At 45.7% G+C, this 23,364-nt stretch overlaps 1 protein-coding gene across 3 annotated transcripts; it reads left to right on the top strand.

The window, feature by feature from the left end:
- The first annotated feature begins 85 nt into the window (after window positions 1-85).
- On the top strand, window positions 86-22,177 carry BRAT1 (BRCA1 associated ATM activator 1). Of its 3 annotated transcripts, none has more exons than XM_040440878.1 (15): window positions 86-127; window positions 2,420-2,554; window positions 5,077-5,231; window positions 5,896-6,040; window positions 9,459-9,828; window positions 11,821-11,940; window positions 13,573-13,664; window positions 13,743-13,861; window positions 14,366-14,552; window positions 14,659-14,732; window positions 16,148-16,241; window positions 16,449-16,547; window positions 17,794-17,975; window positions 20,298-21,009; window positions 21,253-22,177. In XM_040440878.1, exons 2-14 carry the CDS (start codon window positions 2,428-2,430, stop codon window positions 20,979-20,981), a joined length of 2,448 nt encoding a protein of 815 aa, XP_040296812.1. In that variant the 5' UTR covers window positions 86-127; window positions 2,420-2,427; the 3' UTR covers window positions 20,982-21,009; window positions 21,253-22,177. The 3 variants fall into 3 exon arrangements, with proteins under 3 accessions (XP_040296812.1, XP_040296813.1, XP_040296814.1); XM_040440879.1 differs by having other exon boundaries at window positions 100-122; XM_040440880.1 differs by lacking the exon at window positions 86-127 and having other exon boundaries at window positions 2,452-2,554; window positions 5,057-5,231.
- Window positions 22,178-23,364: the final 1,187 nt, after the last annotated feature.

Here is a 23,364-nt window from a genome sequence, read left to right as displayed (position 1 = left end):
TTATTTTTTTTAAAGATGGTGCCTTTTTTGGTTCCCAAATTCAAGATGGCCGCCGCTTTCCTGGCGGCGGTTGAGGTGACGTCATATCATCGCGACCTCCAGGAGCTGCAGCAGCTGCAATAGTTTGGTAGCGTTTTTGTATTCTATCTGTTCCCTGGGCAGAGCGCACACCTGATGCTCTCCATGGTAAAGGGTGCAGTTGCCTATGGCAACCAGTCACACCCCCAGTGCAGGTGGAGAGTGAAAGCAGTGATCTGATTGGTTGCTATGGGCAACTTCCTCACTCTCCCTGCACGAGGCCACGGTGTATAGGGGGAAGCAATGAAAGTCTATATAACATGCCGTCTACTGTTGTAAATGCTTTGCTTTCTTTTCCTTGTGATGATCTTCAGACCTATCATGCATTCTTCTTCTTCTCTGTTCACATCTAAAGCTAAGCTCGGTTTCCTGTTAGGAGAAAGCAGTGCATGATGGGAGATTAAAGCCTATCAAAGGTTTGATAAGTCCGTCTCCTCCTGTATGTCATTAACATGGGTAAAGGGGTTTTCTGACTTTTTTTAGTCTGATGAGGTCATCAGTATCTGATCGGTGACGGTCCGACGCCCGCTGAATCTGCTGTATGAGAAGGCAGTGGTGCTCCTAGTAGCGCCGTCCATTGTATAGCGGTTGTGTTTAGTATCGCAGCTCAGCTCCATTCACTTCTATGGAGCTGAGCGGCGCTTAGGTCATGTGACCGACGAATGTGACATCACAGGGCCTAGGAAATGCTGAGAGAAGGCTGCGGAGCTACTGCGAGCACCGGTGGCTTCTCAAACAGCTGATCGGCAGGGGGCCCTGGTGTCGGACCCCCGCGATCAGATACTGATGACCTATCCAGAGGATTGGTCATCAATATAAAAAAAGTTGGAAAACCCCTTGTAAAGGGGTGTTCCGGTTGTGAGACGTTCTCCCCTGTACACAGCGCTGTACTCTGCGGCAGTGCACATGTCCGACCTGCTGCTCTGTTCGAGGGGTACTTGGTCCCCCATTCTTGTGGTCGGTGGGGGTCCCAGTGGTAGGACCCCTACCGCCAATCTAATAGCTATGCCCTCTCCTATGTATAGGGGATAAGTTCTAACAACTAGAATACCCCTTTAATGGAGTGTGATATATGCTTTGTGCAGTGCATGACACAGAGGTTCTCTATTTGGTATGTATTGAACCTGTGTCATGCTCCGCCCCTTTGAAGAGATTCTCCAGGCTTTTTTAAATTGATGGCCTTTCCTTAGACAACATCAGATGGATGGGGGTCTGACACCCGTCACCCCCGCTGGTACACAGCAGTAGCTGAGCACACCGCATAGTGTTAGTTCACGTTTTAGTGGACGGCGCTGGTTTCTGTAGTGTTCAAGTGAATGGGAGCAGCGCTGCAGTAACCACAACGTCCACCGCGCTGTGTACTGCAGAACAGCTGATCGCAGGGGCGCCGGGAGTCGGACCCCCTCACATGGGCAGCGTCCTCTCCACTGCTATGAGACTTCCAAAATGTTCAGCGTTGAACGGAGGGGTGGCCGCACTCTATTCTGAGAATAGCTAAGTGAATGGAGAGGACACCGGACACGGTCTCCATTCACAGCGGGGGCCTGTTCTTGAGAGAGGAGCGGGTCCCAAAGGTTCAGTGCACACTTATCAGATATCGATGAACGATCCTAAGGATAGGCCATCAATAACAAAAATTCTGGAGAACCCCTTTAAGCCTTAGGCATTACACAGTGTGTCCATTTTGCCCAGAGTGTTCCCTTAGGCTAGGTCTACACGACGACATTTGTCGCGCAACAATTTTTATAATGGTAGTCAATGGTGTCGCACTGCGACGCGACAGTCACAGAAAAATCCATCTTGAATGGGTCTTTTGTTGCGACTGTCGTGTCACAGTCGCAACCCGACACCATAGACTACCATTATAAAAATTGTCGCGCGACAAATGTCGTTGTGTAGACCTAGCCTTAAAGTGACTATAAATATTAAAGGGGTTATCCAACCCCTATAATGACCCTCCCAGTGACCGGGCCCCTCATATATACTTACCTCGCTTCCGGCACCCGCGTCGCTCCTGATGCCCGTATGGCCGCCACTGCATCTCTGGCCCGGGCATTGGGCGGGGGTCATTATAGGGCTTTGATAACCCCTTTAAAGTTGCTACAATTTTCGGTGACACCTATCAGGCTGAGCTGGATGTTCCCTCGATGGGAGAAATAGCAATCGGACTGGTTGACTCTTTAACTGACCGGTTTCCTCATATATATCTGGCAGCTGCTAATCGTATTCCCTTTCTCCGCACACTGATGGACGTACACCGGTACATGCCAAAATATGCATCCGTGTTGTGGCGGCTGTATGCCACTAGTGCTGACCTAACAATATGTTGTGTCTCCTGCAGGAGTGACTATGGACGCGGAGTGCTCCCAGCTGCTCCCTCACGTCTGCGGAGTCCTGGTCGACAACAGGCAGCTGATGACGGACGACTCCATCTATGAGAAACTGCTGGACTGGTTTAAGGAGCTGCTCGGGACAGGTAGCGTGCGCCTCTTCATGGCTGTGTTCAGACTGCACGCTCAGGACATGCGCTGTCACATTGTCATTCGTTCTCGTCACTTGTAATTTATTTTATAATGCAAAGGTTTGGGAGCTTTCTCACGGCGCCCGTACAGCGGCAAGTACAGGTAAAGCACATGGATTCTGTCCGGTTCCCCTTTTACAGAGCAAAACTGAATTTCTGATCACTGCAGGAGAAATGTGGTATTCCACGATGCCCCTTTAAATGAAAAGGGTTGTACCATCTGGACATGTATGGCGTACAGATAGGATAGGTGCGGATTCCACCTTTAGGACCTGCTAATCTGTCTCAAGAACGGGCCCCATGCTGCCTATGCGCGGCGCCCTCTTCACTGCTGTGGAACGTCGAAAAATCGTTAACTATTTTCGGGAGCCCCATAGCGCTAAATGGAGAGGACACCGTGCACGTGCGGCCACCCCTCCGTTCACCGAGGTGGGACTTTAGTAATCGGGGAGGATGCTGCACATGCGCAGCGTGTTCTCCATTCCTGGCAGTGATTTTTTTTCCTGATTTTGGAGCGGGACAAAGAGGTGGGACCCTCATCTATTGATATGCTGTAAATGTCCAGGTGAGAATACCCCTTTAACGCCTGAGCGTTGTAATACATACCAGAGCATGAACCCCCCCCGATGCATCCGCTATCTGTCCTGGCCGTGAACTATCACTATCTCATGTCCAGTGCCCTAATGGCATCTAATAGGGCAACGCATGTTGGATACACTGCACGTGTTCCGCCACGGAGTTGCAGGCGTAAAATCAACAGCGTATTACATTGCCAGCAAAATGGATGAGATTTTATAAAATCTCATTCGTACCGCGTGGAAAAGAAATCTGCAGCGGAAATTTTGCAGCTTTTTAGTTCACAGCACGTCAATTTGTACTGCAGATCGCCGCCGCAGATTTCACTTTTTGCAATGCCTAGGTTAAAATCCGCAGGCAAGAAAAAATCCAAAAATCCACGGCAGAAAGTTTCACTCGTGTGAACGTACCCTTAGGCTAGGGCTACACTGCGACTTTTTGTAGCGCGACTGATTTGATTTTAACTATTGAAGTACAGCTGCGGTCCAAATGAATGTATTCAGTTGAATGCAATCTTCTGGACTGCGGCCGTCGTTCAATAGTTATCAATCAGCCGCGCTACAAAAAGTCGCAGTGTAGGCCAGGCCTTAAAGGGGTTATCCAACCCCTATAATGCCCCCCCCTCAAAATGCTTGGTCCCCTCATACTGGTTATACTTACCCCCCTCCCCGGCACCCGCGTCGCTCCTGATGCCCGCACGGCTGCCGATGCATCCCCCTGTCGCGCGGATCAATAGCATCGCAGGTGACTCTACGGAGGCTCGTCCCCACCGAGGCCTGCTATTGGTTGACCACCACCCCACCACCATTGCCGGATATTTTGATCCGCGCGACGGGGAGATGCAGCGGCGACCGTGCTGACATCAGGAGTGACACAAGGGAGCGGAGTAAGTATGACCAGTATGAGGGCCCGGGGCATTTTGGGGGGTTGGAGAACTATATTTGATAACCATTCACATCCCATGTCTTCCTGTAGAGCAGGGGTCCGCAACCTACAGCACTCTAGCTGTGGTGAAAGTACTACTCCCAGCATGCTACATTCACTTCTGTTGGAGTCCTGAGAACAGCCAAGCGTGTATGCTGGGAGTTGTAGTTTCATTGCAGCTGCAGTGCCGGACGTTGCTTATCCCTGCAGTAGAGGGAGCCACATGCATCTGTTGGTCTATGGTCTATGGCTTCCTGGCTATTGTGTGTCAGCACATAGCATGGCACACCTAGTTAGTAGAGGTGTATGAAGCAGATCGCAGACAGTTGGCTCCTGGGTCAGTAGATACCACTATTACTCGGTTGTAAAGTCTTTGGCTATATCTTTTATTAGCCCTTTTTTTGCAGCTCATTTACCTGATTCACAGATTTTTTTAAGTGCATCTGTCTGCAGATTTGTACCTATGACACTGGCTGACCTGTTACATGTGCACTTGGCAGCTGAAGGCATCTGTGTTGGCCCCATGTTCCTATGTACCCGCATTGCTGAGAAAAATAATGTTTTACTATATGCAAATGAGCCTCTAGGAGCAACGGGGGCGTTACCATTACACCTAGAGGATCGGCCCTTTCTGCAACTGTCGTGTCCTCTGCATTTTGATAGACAGGGCCAGGTGTGATGATGTTTTTACTGCCTGGTCCTGTCAATCATTGTGCAGAAGGTGCGGCTGTTGTAGAGAGAGCAGAGCCTCCAGGTGTAATGGTAACGCCCCCGTTGCTCCTAGAGGCTCATTTGCATATATAAAACATCATTTTTCTCAGCAATGCGGACACATATGAACATGGGACCAACACAGATGCCTTCAGCTGCCAAGTGCACATGGAACAGGTCAGCCAGTGTCATAGGGACAAAACTGCTGACAGATGCCCTTCAATATCACTTTCTATTATGTTTTAGGTTTTTTCTTTCTCTTCTAGTTTCCGCTGAGGGGCTCTTGAATGAGAATCCATGTATTCCAGGACTCTTCCAGCAGGTGCTGAGTATAGACGAGGCAGACCACAGCCTGCTCACTTTTTCTATGAGACTGGCTGGAGAGTTGGCGGCTCAAGAAGGAGGGTTCAAGTATCTGATGGTGAGTGAAGATGTTTACCCGACCAGTCATCTTCAAAGAAATAGGGGATCAATCTCTTAGTTAAAGGGCATCTGTCAGCAGATTTGTCCCTATGACACTGCCCGACCTGTTGCATGTGCGCTTGGCAGCTGAAGGCATCTGTGTTGGTCCCATGTCCATATGTGCCCGCATTGCTGAGAAAAATGATGTTTTAATATATGCAAATGAGCTTCTAGGAGCAACAGGGGCGTTGCCATTACACCTAGAGGCTCAGCTCTCTCTGCGACTGCCGCGCCCTCTGCACTTTGATTGACAGGGTCAGGCAGTGAAAACATCATAACACCTGACCCTGTCAAAGTGGAGGCGGCGCGGCAGTTGCAGAGAGAGCAGAGAATCTAGGAGTAATGGCAACGCCCCCGTTGCTCCTAGAGGCTTATTTGCCCATGTTAAAACAGGACAGCCAATTTCATAGGGTACAAATCTTCTGACAGATGTCCTTTTAACTAGGAAGTATTTGGTACAGTACATATAGGGAGACGGCCATACAGGGGTGCGTTATACCTAAGAAAGATTTCACTGGTCGGATCCTTCCTTTTTGTTTCCATGCAGGCCTTCATGTCGACCCCCTTGCAGCCCGTACTTGCCGTTTTTTTTTTTATTTCTAACTCTCTTCCTTGTTTTACAGCCTGAAAACACTATACAGGACATGTTTGGAGAATGGATCTACACCAATGAGACGTGGAAGGATGCGTCCATTAGGAGAGCGTGGATCCAGGGCCTGCTCAGTATGGTACAGCACCAGGAAGCGTTGCACTTTCTGCTTACAGGAGGTAGGGGCAGTATATGGAGCTGAGTTTTCAGAAAACATTTGATCGTTTGAACGAGGAGAGAGAAGCGCTTGCATGTCACACTCTCTCTCCTTGCTGCAGGCTTATAGACTTTCTATTGAGTCCGTCTCGCTTCCTCTTCTGCAGGGAAGGAGAGAGGGTGTGATATGCGAACACTTCTATCAACTTGTTCTAAGGATCGTGGGGGTCCCAGGGCGCGGACCCCCACTGATGAAAACTTTTGACATATCAAAAGTTTTGTGAAAACTCAGTGTCCCTTCAATTCGTATGTAAATCCTGTGTAACTTGCTATTAGGATAATGCTTTTTGAGCTGCTGACACCAATAATTGGACCTCCTGCCTCTCCAGACAATTCTGGAGAATCTTTTCTTAGAACTCTGTACTTTTCCTCTGTTACTCCTTATGGAAATACATGAATACATTGACAGCTGGGCGTTACCATTCCCCTTGCCAATTGGCTGTGTCCTTATACAGTCTGAAACAGTCGGCCCTGATTGGACAGTGTGAACCTGTGTAGGGACATGCCGCATTGAGAAGGGAAAAGGTAACATCTATTTGTCTAACAGAGAAGAGTTCCCGTTTTGTGCTAAAATTGCATTAGAACAACCACACAGGTTAAAGAGGAGCTGTCACTTCTCCTGACATGTCACTGTATGCCACATTAAATGACAGTTCTAGACCATCTAGTCCAGGCATCCTCAAACTGCGGCTCTCCAGCTGTTGTAAAACTACAACTCCCACAATGCCCTGCTGTAGGCTGATACCTGTAGGCTGTTCGGGCATGCTGGGAGTTGTAGTTTTGCAACAGCTGGAGGGCCGCAGTTTGAGGATGCCTGATCTAGTCTCATGACTCTATGTTGTGCCATTTCTGTATTATTCTTGCTAGAAGTTTATAAATAAAGGTCCAACTGGGTGTTACCAGTAGGGGATGTGTCCCTGCACAGTCTAACACTGGCAACACTGATCGGATAGGGTCAGACTGTGCAGAGACCCCCCCCCCCCCCCCCCCCCAACTGATAACACCCAATGTTGTACTTTTATTTATAAACTTCTAGTGGGAATAAGAAAGGAATGACATCATAGATGCTCCAGAATTGTTATTACATGGGGAATGCCAGCAGTTACTGTTTTAATGTGAATTTGAAGAGTTGAGAATAAATAGGCTTACACAGGCCAAGTGATAAAAAATATTTACTAAGTGTGATTAAATGTACAGTGCCTTGTAAAAGTATTTACCCCCCTTGACTTTTTTCGTGTTTTGGTGCCTCACAACCTGGAATTTAACATGGATTGTTTGAGGATTACAGAACATGCTGACAACTTTGAAGAGGTTTGTTTTTTTTAATTGTGAAGCAAACAACAAATAGGACAAAATAACAGAAAAAGTCAATGTGCAGAACTATTCACTATTTTTTGCGGCAATCACAGCTCCAAGTCGCTTTGGATAAGTCTCTATGAGCAGTTGCCACATCTTACCATTGGGATTTTTGCCGATTCCTCCTTGCAAAACTGCTCCAGCTCCTTCAGGTTGGATGTTTGCGCTTGTGAACAGCAATCTTTAAGTCTGACCACAGATTTTCTATTGGATTGAGATCTGGGCTGTGACTCGTCCATTCTAACACATTTACATGTTTCCCCTTAAACCAGTCAAGTGCTGCTTTAGCCGTGTGTTTGGGGTCATTGCCCTGCTGGAAGGTGAACCATCCTAGCCTCAAATCACGCACAGAGTGGGACAGGTTTTGCTCAAGAATATCCCTGTATTTAGCACCGTCCATCTTTCCCTCAACTCTGACCAGTTTCCCAGTCCCCCCAGTATGATGCTGCCACCACCATGTCTCACTGTGGGGATGGTGTTCTTTGGGTGATGTGATGTGTTGGGTTTGCGCCAGATATAGCGTTTTCTTTGATGGCCGAAAAGTTAAATTTTAGTCTCATCAGACCGGAGCACCTTCCTCCATTTTGGGAGTCTCCCACATGCCTTTTTGCAAACTTACAACGCGCCTTATTGTTTTTAGCTGAAAGTAATGGCTTTCTTCTGGCCACTGCCATAAAGCCCAACTCTATGGAGCCTACGGCTTATTGTCGTCCTATGTACAGATAGTCTCTGCTGTGGAACTCTGCAGCTCCTCCATCCAGGGTTACCTTAGGTCTCTGTGCGGTCTCTCTGATTAATGCCCTCCTTGCCCGGTCCGTGAGTTTTGGTGGGCGGCCGTCTCTTGGCAGGTTTGCTGTTGTGCCATGTTCTTTCCATTTGGTTATGATAGATTTGATGGTGCTCCTGGGGATCAGCAAAGATTTGGATATTTTTTTATAACCTAACCCTGACTTGTACTTCTCAACAACATTGTCCCTTACTTGTTTGGAGAGTTCCCTGGTCTTCATGGCAATGTTTGGTTAGTGATGCCTCTTGCTTAGGTGTTGCAGCCTTTGGGGCCTTTCAAAAAAAGGTGTGTATATGTAATGACAGATCATGTGACACTTAGATTGCACACAGGTGACATCATGTCACTAATTATGTGACTTCTGACGGTAATTGGTTGCACCAGAGCTTTTTATGGGCTTCCTAACAAAGGGGGTGAATACATACGCACATGCCAATTTTCTGTTTTCTATTTCTAAACAATAGCTTTATTTATACATTTTTCTCAGTTCACTTCACCAATTTAGACTATTGTGTTCTGATCCATCACATACAGTTCAGATTAACAAAACATTGAACTTAAGGCTGTAATGTAACAAAACATGAAAAAAGTCAAGGGGGTGAATACTTTTGCAAGGCAAGGTAAAACAGACAAATCACATACAGAATAGTAAAGGTAAATAATAATCCCCTGACCTACACCATGTAGGTAGCTCCACTGAGAACATCATCCAGGTAGGTCACTATCTCTCTTTTGTAGTGTGGTGACGAGAGGTTCCCCATTGTGTGTTGCAGACCAGGTGATGGATTATTATTTACCTTTACTATTCTATATATGATTTGTCTGTTTTACCTCATCTTTATATTTAATTACACTTAGTAAATATTTTTATCACTTAGCCTGTTTAAGCCTATTTATTCTCAAATCTTTTGAATTCATGTTGAAACAGTTACTAAAACAGACATCGGGAGATGTAACAGGTCCTCTGTACTCACTGGTTCCTTTTAAAAGAGTTGTCTCGTGAAGATAGTCCCTTCCAATATTCTTTATTAGGGCATATGGACGTCATGGAGGACAGGGGCTTGTATTAGCTGGAGCGGAGTGCCAGTAACAGATTGTGACTTGCTGTGGTGGGTTGGTCCATCCACCTATCATATGTTCCACCATTTATTTGAAAGAATGGCAAGCATGCATTACTGTATTTCTCCTTTATCAGCTGAATGTAACAGATAACATTTTTTTCTTTCTGTCTCCCTTAGGAATAATAGAGAGAATGTTAAACCTGCTGATGGACTCCAGCTTGTTTGTAGCATCTGCCGTCAATGACCTTGTGGCCCATGTTTTTCTCATGTTTGTGAAGCTGACAGGACAGACAGAAATCAGCCATGTATCTGATCTGCCGTATACGGCCCTGAGGATCCTTGGTTACTTAGAGAAGCTACTGACCTCTGGGGATTCCCAGTCAGTCACACAGTCACTAAAGCTCCTGACCGCCATCTTCAGAGGCTGCACTAACACAATGGCTGAGGTTCTCTGGCCACGAATAGCAGAGCTGGTAACTTCTCTTCTGAGGCAGAAGCCTGTTCATGCTGCTCCTCATCTAGAAGAACTGTTGCTTGTCCTGACCAGGTAAATAAAATACAACGATGAGGTGCTTAAAGGCTAAGTACGCCTTCTGGGACATTTTTTTAAATGATTGCATTTTACTCATTTTAGGTTGAAAATCATTTTCTCATCTGTCTCATTGGGGGACACAGGACTTGACCATGGGTATAGCTGCTGCTGCCACTAGGAGGCGACACTAAGCACACAAAGTGTAAGCTCCTCCCTCTTCAGCTATATACCTTCCGCGAGTTCCGTGTCGGAACTCGCGGCTCTGTCATTTCGGTCGCCATTCCTGATCCTCCCATCAGGATAAGGTGGTCCTTCGCCCTATGCAGTCCTTCTTGCCGAAGGTGGTGTTGACATTCCATCTAAATGAGGAGATTATTCTTCCTTTATTTTGTCTGGACCCGTCTCATCCTCGAGAACAGTCGCTCCATACTCTGGATCTGGTGCGTGCAGTGCGTATCTATCTGTTCCAGACGGCATCCTTTCAGACAGACGGATTCCCTGTTCGTGATTCCAGAGGGGCCGAGATGAGTGCTGGCAGCGTCAAAGACTTACATTTCCAGATGGATTAGTTTGGCTATTGTGGAAGCGTACCGCGTTAAGGACCGGGCCCCACCCTTCCGGGTGACTGCTCATTCGGCTCGGGCAGTGGGGGCCTCTTGGGCGGTGCATCACGGGGCTCTAGCCCTTCAGGCGTGCAAGGCGGCGACCTGGTCGTCTTTGCATAATTTTTCCAAGTTTTACAGGGTGCACACCTTTGCGTCTGCTGACGCTTCTTTGGGGCGTAGAGTTTTGCAGACAGCGGTTCTCTGATTGGCAGGGGGGTTGTAATCAAGCCCACCCCCTAGGACTGCTCTGGAACGTCCCAGGGTCAATGCCTGTGTCCCCCAATGAGACGGATGAGAAAACTAGATTTTTGTACTCGCCGTAAAATCTCTTCCGTTCATTGGGGGACACAGCTCCCACCCAGTTTTTTGTTTATAGGCCTTTTCGGGTCTGTGTGATTCTGGGTTTGCACATAATGTTATTTTCATATGTCTGGCTTCTTCTACTACTTTTGCACTAAACTGATGAGCTTGGTCCCTGCAGGAAGGGATATAGCTGAAGAGGGACGAGCTCACACTTTGTGGGCTTAGTGTCCGCCTCCTAGCGGCAACAACTATACCCATGGTCAATTGGTCATTATTAGAAATGTTCAGCGGTCTCTGTTGAGCTCTTATCTCTGACCTCATCAACACTCATAGTTCAATTCTTATGAAACTGATAAGAATATGGCTTAAATAAGTGTTTATGAGGTCAGGAGATCAAAAATAAGAGCTACACATGAGCCCTCAGCTGATGGGTTTTAAATCGAATTGCAGTGTCACTCCATTTTTCATCTTAGATGAGTTTTAAAGTTTAGGATTAACCACCCCCCGAATGGCTGGTAAAAAAAAAACTCCTTTGTTGAAGGCTATGTACACCTTCTGAAGCAATTTTTTATGATTGCATTTTACTCATTTTGGGCTAAAAATAATTTTTTCCATTGGTCTTTATTAAAAATTTTGAGCCTTTCTGTCACAAAGGGTTAACTATTTGTCTAGCTGTGTGAAGCGCACTTTCACGTTTGCTTTGTGATCTAATAAACCTCATCTTGAAATTACTAAATGGGTCATAAACACTTATTTAAGCCACGTTCCTATCAGTTGGATAAGAATTGAGCTTTAATGAGTGTTTATGAGTTCAGGAAATCAGAGATAAGGAGCCTGTCAGCTCCCTGCCTGACACAAAACAGTAAAAATACAGAGCCTGCTACTAGAGATTATGAAGGCTGTACAGAGAAAGAGGCTCAACATTTTTAATAAAGACACATTGAAAAAAAGATTTTTAGCTCAAAATGAGTACAATGCAATAATTTAAAAGAAAACAAATGCCCCCAAAAGTGTACATAGCCTTTAAAGGCAGGGTTACACATGGCCCAGGGACCACTTTTTTTTATCTGAATGCTCACAATATTATTTCTTGGTTTAGATTTCCGGTTCTGTGTAGTCCTGAGCACGATCTATGGATGGTCATGAAAGAGGCCTTGAAAAGTTTAAATCCATTCCAGGCAGGTTCCCTGGCCTATGGCATTTTGAAGTCTAAGTCCTGGTAGGCACAACTTCCACTTATTTCATTAAATCACTATTACCCATCACAAATCTGATGTGAATTTTGGAAACTGAAGGTTTAAAGGGGTTGTCTGACCTAGTTACAAAATATCCTTCCCTTTTGTGTATACAGCTCCTATGCAGGCTTATGTGTCTTTGTGATTACTGACCTCAAACCCCCCTGCAATCATGTATTTCCTACTTCTCCCTCTCGTATTCCTATTCCTTCCTATTTAGTGCTAACCACCCCCTGAGCACTATGGAGGCACCTGTATTCAGGGCAGATTAGCGCTTTTCATATACAGCATTCTCTTTATCCACGAGTAGCATTGTGAGTTGGAGATTTCTCCAGAAGTCAGCTTTCACACCCATGTCAGTGCAACAGAGGAAAAGTGTCCGAGGCAAAAGCACACAGTCCAGACCACTGAGAGAATTGTGGAGGACAGCGGGAGCATGCTACACAGGGAACACCCACTAAGGCTCTGCTCCTTCAAGTGCACTGGGGGCGGGGCTTCACTAGGCAGTGCTCTATGGATTGAGCTGCTCCTCCAAGTGCACTGGGGGTGGGGCTTCACTAGGCAGTGCTCTATGCATTGAGCTGATTCAAAGCCCCTCCTCTGTGCTCTGAGTGACAGCTGTAGTGATCTCCTGGTTGCATGCTACAGCTGTCACTCAGAGCAGAGGGGTTTTGAAGCAGCTCAATGCCGAGCTTCATACAGTGAAGTTCCGCCCTGGGCATTGGCTGGGGCACAATCTAGCAGAATAAAACTTCATATTCTCACTGCTCCTGATGATAAAAGCTCCACAAATGGTGTGTTTGTCCTGCTCTGCCCTGCCCCTACCTAGTGCTGTCAGCAGTTCAGCATAGTCAAAACCCGCTGACAAGGCACCCTTTAAAGAAACATAACAGACACTACAGGAAGATGCCGTACTGGCTGTATTGTCCCAACAACATTGCTGCCCTGCATTGTTAGTCCCTGTAATGTTACATAGTTAATACGGTTGAAAAAAGACAAACGTCCATCAAGTTCAACCAAGGGATAGGTGGGGACGCGAATCCCAGAAGGAAATGGGACTCGTATTTCTACACGTTTTCATAAGCATTAATGTCCTTTACTTTTAAGAATTCGTCTAAACCCTTTTTGAAACTGTCCACTGTTCCTGCTGTGACCACGTCCTGAGGAAGTCTATTCCACAGATTCACAGTTCTTACAGTAAAGAAGCTTTGACGCTTCCGGAGACTGAACTTTTTCCTCTCCAGTCGGAGGCAATGCCCCCTTGTCTTTTGAGCGGATTTTACATGGAACCGCTTTTCTCCATATTTTTTGTACGGCCCATTTATATATTTGTATAGGTTAATCATGTCCCCCCTTAGAAGTCTTTTCTCGAGTCTAAATAAATTCAATTCTTTTAATCTTTCTTCATAAAGCTAATCTGTGCCGAAATCTTCATTTGTTAAAATTTTGGTGCAAATTTCATACAATGCATTGTAAAGAGTGTCGATTTTCAGCGCATGCAGTTCTGCAGCTTCACACCTATATGCTATATCCTCCGAAATGAAGACACTAGTTTTATTTCCTGTTATTACATGTACAGTAGATGATGCATTTTATGTGTTTCGCCTTCTTTCCAGCTCTCAGGATGTCTGCCTGCCAGCCATGTGTGTCCTCCTTCAACCGCTAGACTGCGTCTTGAGAAGTTCGGCTGCAGATTGTGGCCCACCGGGTATTGTGCAGTGTAGGGCACGAATGTCATAACTGCTGAGAAGCACAATTTATTTTAATTTGCTACTTTTATTACTAGGTTTTCTTGATGAGCTTGTGTCTGATCCTTCCATCGTGGAGAATCTTATGTCCAAGAAGGTCTCGTGTGTCAGTCTCTTATGTCAGTGCCTGATCCATCTAACAGAACTGCGTGAAAAGGTAATGTATAAAATGCATTGGATCTTACACCAGTGTAAAGAAGGGCTCTAGCCATATGGACTTGTAGAAGAAATCTGATTACTACTGCAAGAAGGCGGCGAGAGCTGCCAAACCACTTTCCTGTTGAAGTCTCAAGTGACATGAGAGACTATGGTCGTGGTGACTGACAACTCTGTTTATGTGACTTTTAGCAAAAATTCTGTGGCTTCAATATTAGGGCTCATGCACACGACCGTATGTATTTTACGGAACAGCTGGCACCTAATAGAACAGCCCTATCCTTGTCCGTTATGTGGATCTATTTTTTTTTGCGGAACAGACATACGGAAACGTTTGTTTTTTTGCGTACCTATTGAAATGAATGGTTCCGCATACAGTCCGCAAAAAAAACAGAACGGACACGTAAAGAAAATACGTTTGTGTGCATGAACCCTTAATCAGATTTTTCCCAAAAATGGATGCGAACCCTCTTTAAGACCAGTTGATTTTCTTTTCTATCTTCAGGATTGTCTTGCCGTGCAGGTCCCCTATAGAGCGGTGCTGAGTTCCGTGGTGCTGATTCTGAGCTTATGCCTTGGACACGCCATTGGTTCGTCTGCCGCAGGTTTCCATTTGGGCAGGTCACTGATAGGTTCTCTTCGAGTTCAAAGGTCAGCGTTGGATGCCATCGGAGGTCTTTCTCGTTGGCCATGTAAGGCAAATCTTCACTGGATACTTATATTATATAGTAGTGCTGTATATCGCTATACTGTGCACCTTGATAATTGTTCCAGTCACCTGTTTTATTAACCTTTTAGTGAGACCAGAGGAGCTGATGAAGACCTATAATGTGCTCACCGCTTATCTTGAGAATCCAGAAACAGACGCCACAGTAAGAACCCTACGTTGTCCTAAGTTACTACAAGAAATATACAACTGTTGGTCATTAGGGCTAGCCATTGCGGTGGTTCTTTTATCTGGACCAAGCCTTATTACGCTTTTTTTTTACCATATTATATGCTGTGTAAAATATTGTTTCTAATGCACTCGTGGCTGGTCAGGACTGCTTGGAAACACTGCAGCCATGGCTCAGCTCTTACCTAGCGACCACTACCCATGTACTGTATTGTACCTCCACAAGGCACTGCTTCAGCCAATAGATTTTGGGAGGTATTTGTATAGTGCCAGACCTGTTAGCAGCCGTGTCATCAGGATACGCAGCTGCCGTATTGGAGCTAATCTCTGTGATCATACGGATTCGGAAAGCACATGGCAGACAGTATGTCCGTTCCGCAAAACATAGAACATGTCCACAAAATACGGACAATGGACCTAAGTCAACGGGTCCGCAAAAAATGCAGATACAACACGGACAGTATCCGTCTTTTGCAGACCTGTGATCTGTGGACCAAAAAATTCCTAAGGTTGTGTGCGTGAGCGCTAATAAAATGTATGTTATTTTTTATCTCTAGGATATCACTGACTATTGCTAGTCATCACTTTAGAATGGTGGGGTTCTGACCCGTGGGATCCCCACTGGTCCGGATAATCCTGCGGCCAGTTTGCCACCCACCTGTGCAGGATACTGCGTCCAGCCCCATTCGATTAAAGGGGTTATCCCATGACTAATATAAAAAATTAAAATCAGACACCATATAGGAGATGATAACCTCTTTCTAACAAAGCTAGAACCAGCCCTGCACCTCACATGGATCCAGAGATCTCCCCATTCATTGCTCTGCTAGATTTATATCAAGCTGACAGCTCAAGGGGAGTGTCTTTTCTGCTGCAGCTAAGGGGGCGTGTCCATTCTCCACCTATCACAGCTCAGGAGGCGGTTGAAGGATGAAACTGAGCATGTGCGGCCTTCTCAGTGAGCAGGTAAAAGAAATAAGAAAAAAAACAAACAGCAGGTGGCGCTATACAGATATGTTTTATTGAATAGCTCACTGGCTGTGCTAAATTTTTTATTACATGCAATTACAAAAGTATTCAGATCCAGGTGCTGGTTTAATAACTAGAATATTTTTTGTGGGATTACCCCTTTAAATGAAACTCGCAATAACCGTGAAGTAGTAGACATTTAAAGGGTTTGTCTCAACTCATTAGAGCTGAGGTCGGGCAGAGACACACAGCTTTATAAATCATCATAAAGCCACGAGTCCATGTCATAGGAACAGCGTTCAAGACGGGAAGTACCTCTGACACACAGAGCAGCAGATTTTTTGCACTGAATAAGCTGAGATGATTGCACATAATTCCGCGGTGAAAGCCTAAAGTTTACCTAATCACTGTCTTCCTTTGTAGGTTCTGAAAAAAGCATTCCAGGCGTCCGTGAAGTGGCTGCAGGCCTGGCACACATCTGATGAGCATTGGGAGGAGGGCAGAACTTTTCTTCAAGGTCTGACACAGATACACACGTACTCGTGGAAAATAGATTAACAAATGCGTTATTGCCCTGCGGAGAATGTGAAAGGAAGTAACTGCCCCCGAGCTCCATGCAAATCTTACAAATAACTGCGCCCTATCTGTCTACATGTGACTCGGGCATGCCGTTAATAATTCCGGCTGTGCTATGTAATCTCTACAGCGTTCATTTCTCTTCCAGGTCTTTGTCCTGTGATAATGAAGCGCCTGTGCAGCCCTTCTTGGGAGGTGCGAGACACTACCTTGGAGTTTATCACCAACCTCACAGCTACTGTAACAGGTTCATTCATTTATTTCATTTAAGGATCCACTGTATGTTTCCTACACGAGTGATCAGAATTTGTAAGAGGTTTCTGTGCGGTTTATAGGATGAAAGCTAAACTGATTAGAAATGGTCATTTAAAGGGCATCTGTCAGCAGTTTTGCACTTATGACACTGGCTGACCTGTTACATGTGCGCTTGGCAGCTGAAGGCATCTGTGTTGGTCCCATGTTCATATGTGTCCGCATTGCTGAGAAAATGATGTTTTATTATATGCAAATGAGCCTCTCGGAGCAACAGGGGGGTTGCCATTACACCTAGAGGCTCTGCTCCCTCTGTACTTTGACAGGGCCACTTGTGATGGCCTGGCCCTGTCAGGAGCAGACGCAGCAGGAAGTCTATGTTCACACAGCGGAGTTTGCCGGCAGAAAAATCCACTGCGGAATCCGCAGCAGAAACCCGAGGCTGACCCTCAGGTTTGTGCTGCAGTTCTGCATATTGAATGCAACAGATCTGCTGACGGCTTTTATCCACACTCAGGGTGGGTGGACACTTGCTACGGTTTCCAGTGATGTCCATGCAAAAACCACATACATCTTCGCTTGAACGGGACGAGCAGTTCTAAGTACACTGCACCGACACTAGACAGCATGCAAGTAAACAGTGAAAAGGAAGCAGCGCTCACAAAAGCACCACGACCACTGCGAACAGCTGATCGGCGGGGGTGCCGGGAGTCGGCCCTCCACTGATCTGATATTGACGACCTATCCTGAGGCTAAGCCATCAATATCATAGCTCTGCACAAACCCTTTAAGAAGTAAAATGTATACTGTACACACTTATGTACTGAGGATTCAGACCATTCCTTAAAGAGCACCTTTCATCAGTTTAGCCCTAGTCTAATTATGGTCTTGCCTTATAGTGCGGCCCCCACTGATGCTATGGGATTTCGGCGCCTTATATTATAACGAGCCGACTCGGTTAAACTAGGCGTAGACTCGCAGTTTCGCTGTGGTTGGTTGTGAGCGCATCCAATCAGAGCGCACCGCTCTTAGCCAGGGAGAATGAGCAGGGCTAAACTGATGAAAGGTCCTCTTTAAGTCAGTATACCTGAAACATGCTACAGCAGGGCCATGTATGATGGGGGGGTCCTAATTGGGGGGAATACCTCTGTCATATGGCATTGGTATAGGAATCCAGTGTAATATGGGAGACAGAACCACATATACTGTAGTTATTGTTACCATTCACACTTTGGTTCCAGGACGAGCGGATGTCGGACAAGTTCTGAGTGATGCTGGCCTCCCACAGCTGGTTCTGGATCTTCTCAATGACCCTGAGAGTTATGTTCGCGCAAGTGCTGTAACTTGCATAGGACAGATTGTTAATAACGTTCACACTTCGGCTGCCGGCGACTTCAGATCTGTAGAAGCCTTAAAACGTGAGGTCAGTATTTATCTGTTGGAAGTAGTTCTTCTAATTGGGCTTATAAAGACTTTAAAGGGGTTTTCCCACTAAAAATATTAGACATTTTTTTCAAACCAGCACCTGGATCTGAAAACTTTTGTAATTGCATGTAATTAGAAATGTATTAAAGCCACTGAGTTATTCACTGAAATATATAGCGCCACCTGCTGTTTGCCCCCCCTTTTTTTTATATTATTTTATGTCTGTCCTGTGCACCGAGATGGAAGCACATGCTCAGTTCCATCCTTCAACAGCAACTGCAGTAGGAAGGACACACCCCTCATCTGTCAGCTTGATATAAATCTAGCAATGAATGGGGAGATCTCTGGATCCATGTGAGGGTCAGGGCTGGTTCTAGGTTTGTTAGAAAGAGATTGTCATGTACTCCGATTTCTACATTAATCATGGGATAACTACTTTAAGGATTTGTCCACATGGGGCAACTACTTTCTGCTCAATTCCAGAAATGCCATACACTGTCATAAGGAATGGTAGATGGAGTGGGTCATCAAAGTTTCACCTTTTTAACCCTTCCCATAGCTTTCTAGCAGCCTTACAGTTAATAAAAACGTTACCTTTATGAGCAATCCTGGATTTAGAAAACCGGCAAAAAACAACTTAGTAGCATATGCAAATGAGGGCTCGCAAGTGCCCAGGGGCGGCGTTACCCTCGTAGGTGCCCAGCTAGCTCAGCCTTATTGTCGCTTCCCCCCGCCCATCCTTTCCCTCTGACCGCCCATCTACTTACTTCTTGTTTCGCCGAGATCCCGCGCCTGTGCACTCAGTCCGTCGGCCGGCACATGCGCACTAATTACTGTGATGCCGTACAAGGAATGGGCATCGCAGTGTGCAGGCGCGGGATCTCGGCGAAACAAGAAGTAAGTAGATGGGCGGTCAGAGGGAAAGAATGGGCGGGGGGAAGCGACAATAAGGCTGAGCTAGCTGGGCACCTACGAGGGTAACGCCGCCCCTGGGCACTTGTGAGCCCTCATTTGCATATGCTACTAAGTTGTTTTTTGCCGGTTTTCTAAGTCCAGGATTGCTCATAAAGGTAACGTTTTTATTAACTGTAAGGCTGCTAGAAAGCTATGGGAAGGGTTAAAAAGGTGAAACTTTGATGACAGACTCCCTTTAAACGTTTCAGGGCTTACATTATCACGCACAGCGAAGCCCCTGGTGCCCATGGGTAATGCATGTAAACAAACTGGTACTGGAGAGTCTGCTGCTTGTATCTGAGCAGTGCCTTTTTTTTAAAGATTTATTGTGTTTTGAAATAAAACAATACAGAAAATACAAAAAAAAACAGTATAAAAGAAAACTGCTAATAAATAATGTAGAAACATGAAATAACTCGCCTCCTTTTTTACAACATATAACCTTGTAAAGGTAGACTGGTATGCAGGAAAGACAATTGTGCCATAATAACGCCTGCACAGTTGAGGACACCGCTGCTGCCCTCTTTGGGAGCTATGGATGACACTGTGTGTTTACATGCATTACTCATGGTCACACAGGGTGCTAAGCCATGCAGGCCAAGTGTTTCAACGTGTCAGGGAAGAAATACTAAATGGTAAAACACTGGGTAACACTGACAAGGAAAAGGACCTAGGAATTTTAATAAACAGCAAACTAAGCTGCAAAAACCAGTGTCAGGCAGCTGCTGCCAAGGCCAATAAGATAATGGGTTGCATCAGAAGGGGCATAGATGCCCGTGATGAGAACATAGTCCTACCACTTTACAAATCATTAGTCAGACCACACATGGAGTACTGTGTACAGTTCTGGGCTCCTGTGAACAAGGCAGACATAGCAGAGCTGGAGAGGGTTCAGAGGAGGGCAACTAAAGTAATAACTGGAACGGGTGGACTACAGGTCCCTGAAAGATTATCAAGAGCAGTGAGACTATGGAACTCTCTGCCTGAGGAGGTGGTGATGGTGAGTACAATAAAGGAGTTCAAGAGGGGCCTGGACGTATTTCTGGAGTGTAATAATATTACAGGCTATAGCTACTAGAGAGGGGTCGTTGATCCAGGGAGATATTCTGATTGCCTGATTGGAGTCGGGAAGGAATTTTTCCCCCTAAAAATGAGGAAAATTGGCTTCTACCTCACAAGTTTTTGTTTTTTTTTGCCTTCCTCTGGATCATCTTTGCAGAGTAACAGGCCAAACTGGATGGACAGAGGGCTTTTTTCAGCCTTACAAACTATATTACTATGTATGGCATTTCTGAAATTTGAGCAGAAAGGTGACAACCCCTTTAAGAAAATATTCTATAATCAATAATTGCACCCTCCTCCACAGGATCTGGTGCCCCACCTAATGGACATTCTATGTCATGACACTGAAGGCTTCCCCAGGAGGGCAGTGGTAAAGGTATTCACTGACTGGCTAAGAAAAGGTCACATGCAAACGTTCCAAGACTCGGAAATGCTGCTGTCACAGATCTTGGCGACGACGTGCAGGGACTTGGACTGGGAGGTAAAGGTTAATGCACTGGACCTCGCACATTTCTATATATCCCACATACTTGAAATTGGACCTAGCCACACTTGTCCGTACACAATAGGGTTACCTTCTGGCAAAAGCACAGCTTCAGTTTCAGATGCACTGGGGAAATGTGAACGGGTGGGGCTCTTCCAGGCTTTATTGAGTTGCCTGTGTGACTGTGACCGTCCGGTGGCCTTAAAAGCCTGCGAGATCCTCCTTGAAGCGAGGCCAACACTGTGCCATGGAGGCAGTGATCCCTCAGAACTGCACGGAAGAGACTGGCTGGAGCACATCGTGAAAGGACAGCAAATTACAAGCCAGGACGGGCAGCAAAGTACAGAATGGGCTGCTGATGTCTTAAGGAAGATCGATTTGGAGAACATAAAGTGTTCCCTGTCAAAAAGCAGCGATTACTTACATGAGACACCACTGTCACTGCTGCAGGACATCAAGGCCACCTTATGGGGGGGAGAGATGCATGATGCCGATTGCTATTGATATGGGAACTATTCAATGGAAGAAGGCCATTCAGGGTGCATTCACACGCCTGCAAATGGGTCTGCATCCATTCTGCAATATCGGGAACAGGTGCGGACCCATTCATTCTCTATGGGGCTGGAAGAGATGCTGGGCCGCTGCTCAAAAAAAAAAAAATAGAACATGTTCTATTCTTGTCCGCAATTGCGGACAAGAATAGGCAGTTCTATGGGGGGGGGGGGGGGCCGGGTGTATTGCGGATCCGCAATACACTACGGATGTGTGAATGGACCCTTACATTAGGCTATCCTGCAGCAACAACCCAAATTTGTAAGAAATGGAATTGCTTTGGCACGTTCATACTTATTAATTTAGCTTGGATACAATCATTGAACAGGTTGCTTTATTTTTTTTGTTAGATTTAAAAAAAAAAAAAAAGTAAAAGCTTTGTCCATTCCTCCATGTTTTTGCAGCCAATAAACTTCTTTTCCTTACCATATTGTACATATACATATCACATAACACTTCTGAAGCCGGCCATTCACATTAGCACTGTTTTGGCTAAAGCTGCCACTTTGAGCGGGTTTGGCCAAAAATCTACTATTATGAGGCCTCCTGACCCACTCCTGTCAGCTGACGTTAGGAGGGAGATAAGGATTGAGCATGCCAGATTTCAACTGCCCAGTCCTTTTCTTCTCAGGAAGACAAGATGGTGTCTGCCCACTCCACATTTAAGACATATGCATTCAGTATTGTGAGAGATAGTCAAACGCAACTTCAGCCGACGGCTAACACAATTGAAGTCAGATATGTGGCTGTCTCCATCTTGGTCAAGCACTCCTCTTTCTTTTCCAAGGCCAAAAAAAGTGAGCTAGTTCCTACCCATCCTGAGGTCATTTTGAGCGCTAAAGCCCAAGAGAGGTAAGTAACCTCGGTACAGGTACACTGTATAGTGTAGGGACCCAACTGTATGAGATCACCTTGTCGTGGCAGGTTGGCTCACACAGTTTGATCCAAATATGTGAACCTCACATTTATAAAAATAGCAAATGCTGAAATAATAAAAAATATTACATTGGCCTATATCAGGGTACTCCTAGAATCTTCCTTACACTTCTATGGGAGCCAAGTAAGGGTCCGTTTCGGACCCAATCATTTTCAATGGGGCCGCAAAAGATACGGACAGCACACTGTGTGCTCTCCGCATCCGCACTTCCGTTCCGCAAAAAAAAAAAAAAATAGAACATGTCCTATTCTTGTCTGGAGACACGGACAAGAAAAGGCATTTTGCATTTAAAGTGCCGGCCATGTGCGGTCTGCAAAATGCAGAACGTACATGGCCGGTGTCAGTGTTTTGCGGATCCGTGAATGGACCTTTAAGTGTGCATGCTGGGAGTTGTAGTTTCACAACAGCTGGAGTGCCAAAGGTTGCTGATCCCTGCCCTATATCTTAACGTGTTTTCTAAAAACGTCATTATGTGGGTGCGGGAATTTGAGAATTCAGAACAGCCCTGAGTTAACGTCTGAAGAAAGAAAACATTTCCAGTAAAAATTGCAGTTTGTATCCCATAGAGTCAGGTTACTCGATTCCCAACTGTGTGTTTCTGTATGTGAGATACCTCTGTAGTAAAAGGAATAGTCAACTACACTTTCCAATAAAGAAAATGTTATTCAGATGCATACCAATGCATACTATGGCACGCGTCTGGTCAACAGAAGCCTATGGATACATTTGGTTTATGTGGCCATAATATGTACGGTAAAATGCAGCCATCTAAATCCAGTCTAAGACCTCATTCGAGTGGGCCTATTGTAGCCAGATTTAACTGTCTTTATTATGGCTGTAACTAATGGGACCCCCGCTGGTCTAAATACATGAAACTTACAGAAGCATGGATCCCTAGGGTTACATCCGCTCTGTATTCCCAGAAATTATATGCACTTATGGTGACTGAGGTGAGGGGGTTCCAGGAAAAGATATTTATGTCTTATCCTCCGGATAGGTCATTAGTAGGGATGAGCGAATTTCATATTTTGAAGTTTTCGGTTCGGGTTGTGGTATAATGTTAATTGCGTTATGGATTCCGTTACCACTGACCATAACAGAATGCCTTTAGAGGCATTCAGATATTCATTCCGTCACAATAGAAGTCTATGGTCTGCATAACGGATCCGTCTGGAGTACTCTCCTGCATAACGGAAACCAGAAGGATCCGTTATGCAGGCTATAGACTTCTATTATGAGGAAATGCCTCTAAAGGCATTCCATCATGGAATTGCGTTATGGTCCGTGGTAACGGAATCCATAACGCAAATTACATTATACCACAACCCGAACCGAAAACAAATCTCAAAATATGAAATTCGCTCATCCCTAGTCCATTAGTTTTAGATGTGCTGGAGT

This window comes from Bufo bufo, chromosome 7 (assembly GCF_905171765.1).
Source record: "Bufo bufo chromosome 7, aBufBuf1.1, whole genome shotgun sequence".
NCBI classification, from domain to species: Eukaryota; Metazoa; Chordata; class Amphibia; order Anura; family Bufonidae; genus Bufo; species Bufo bufo.
The sequence above is the reverse complement of the archived record's forward strand: the minus strand, read 5'-3'. Positions and strand labels throughout refer to the sequence as shown.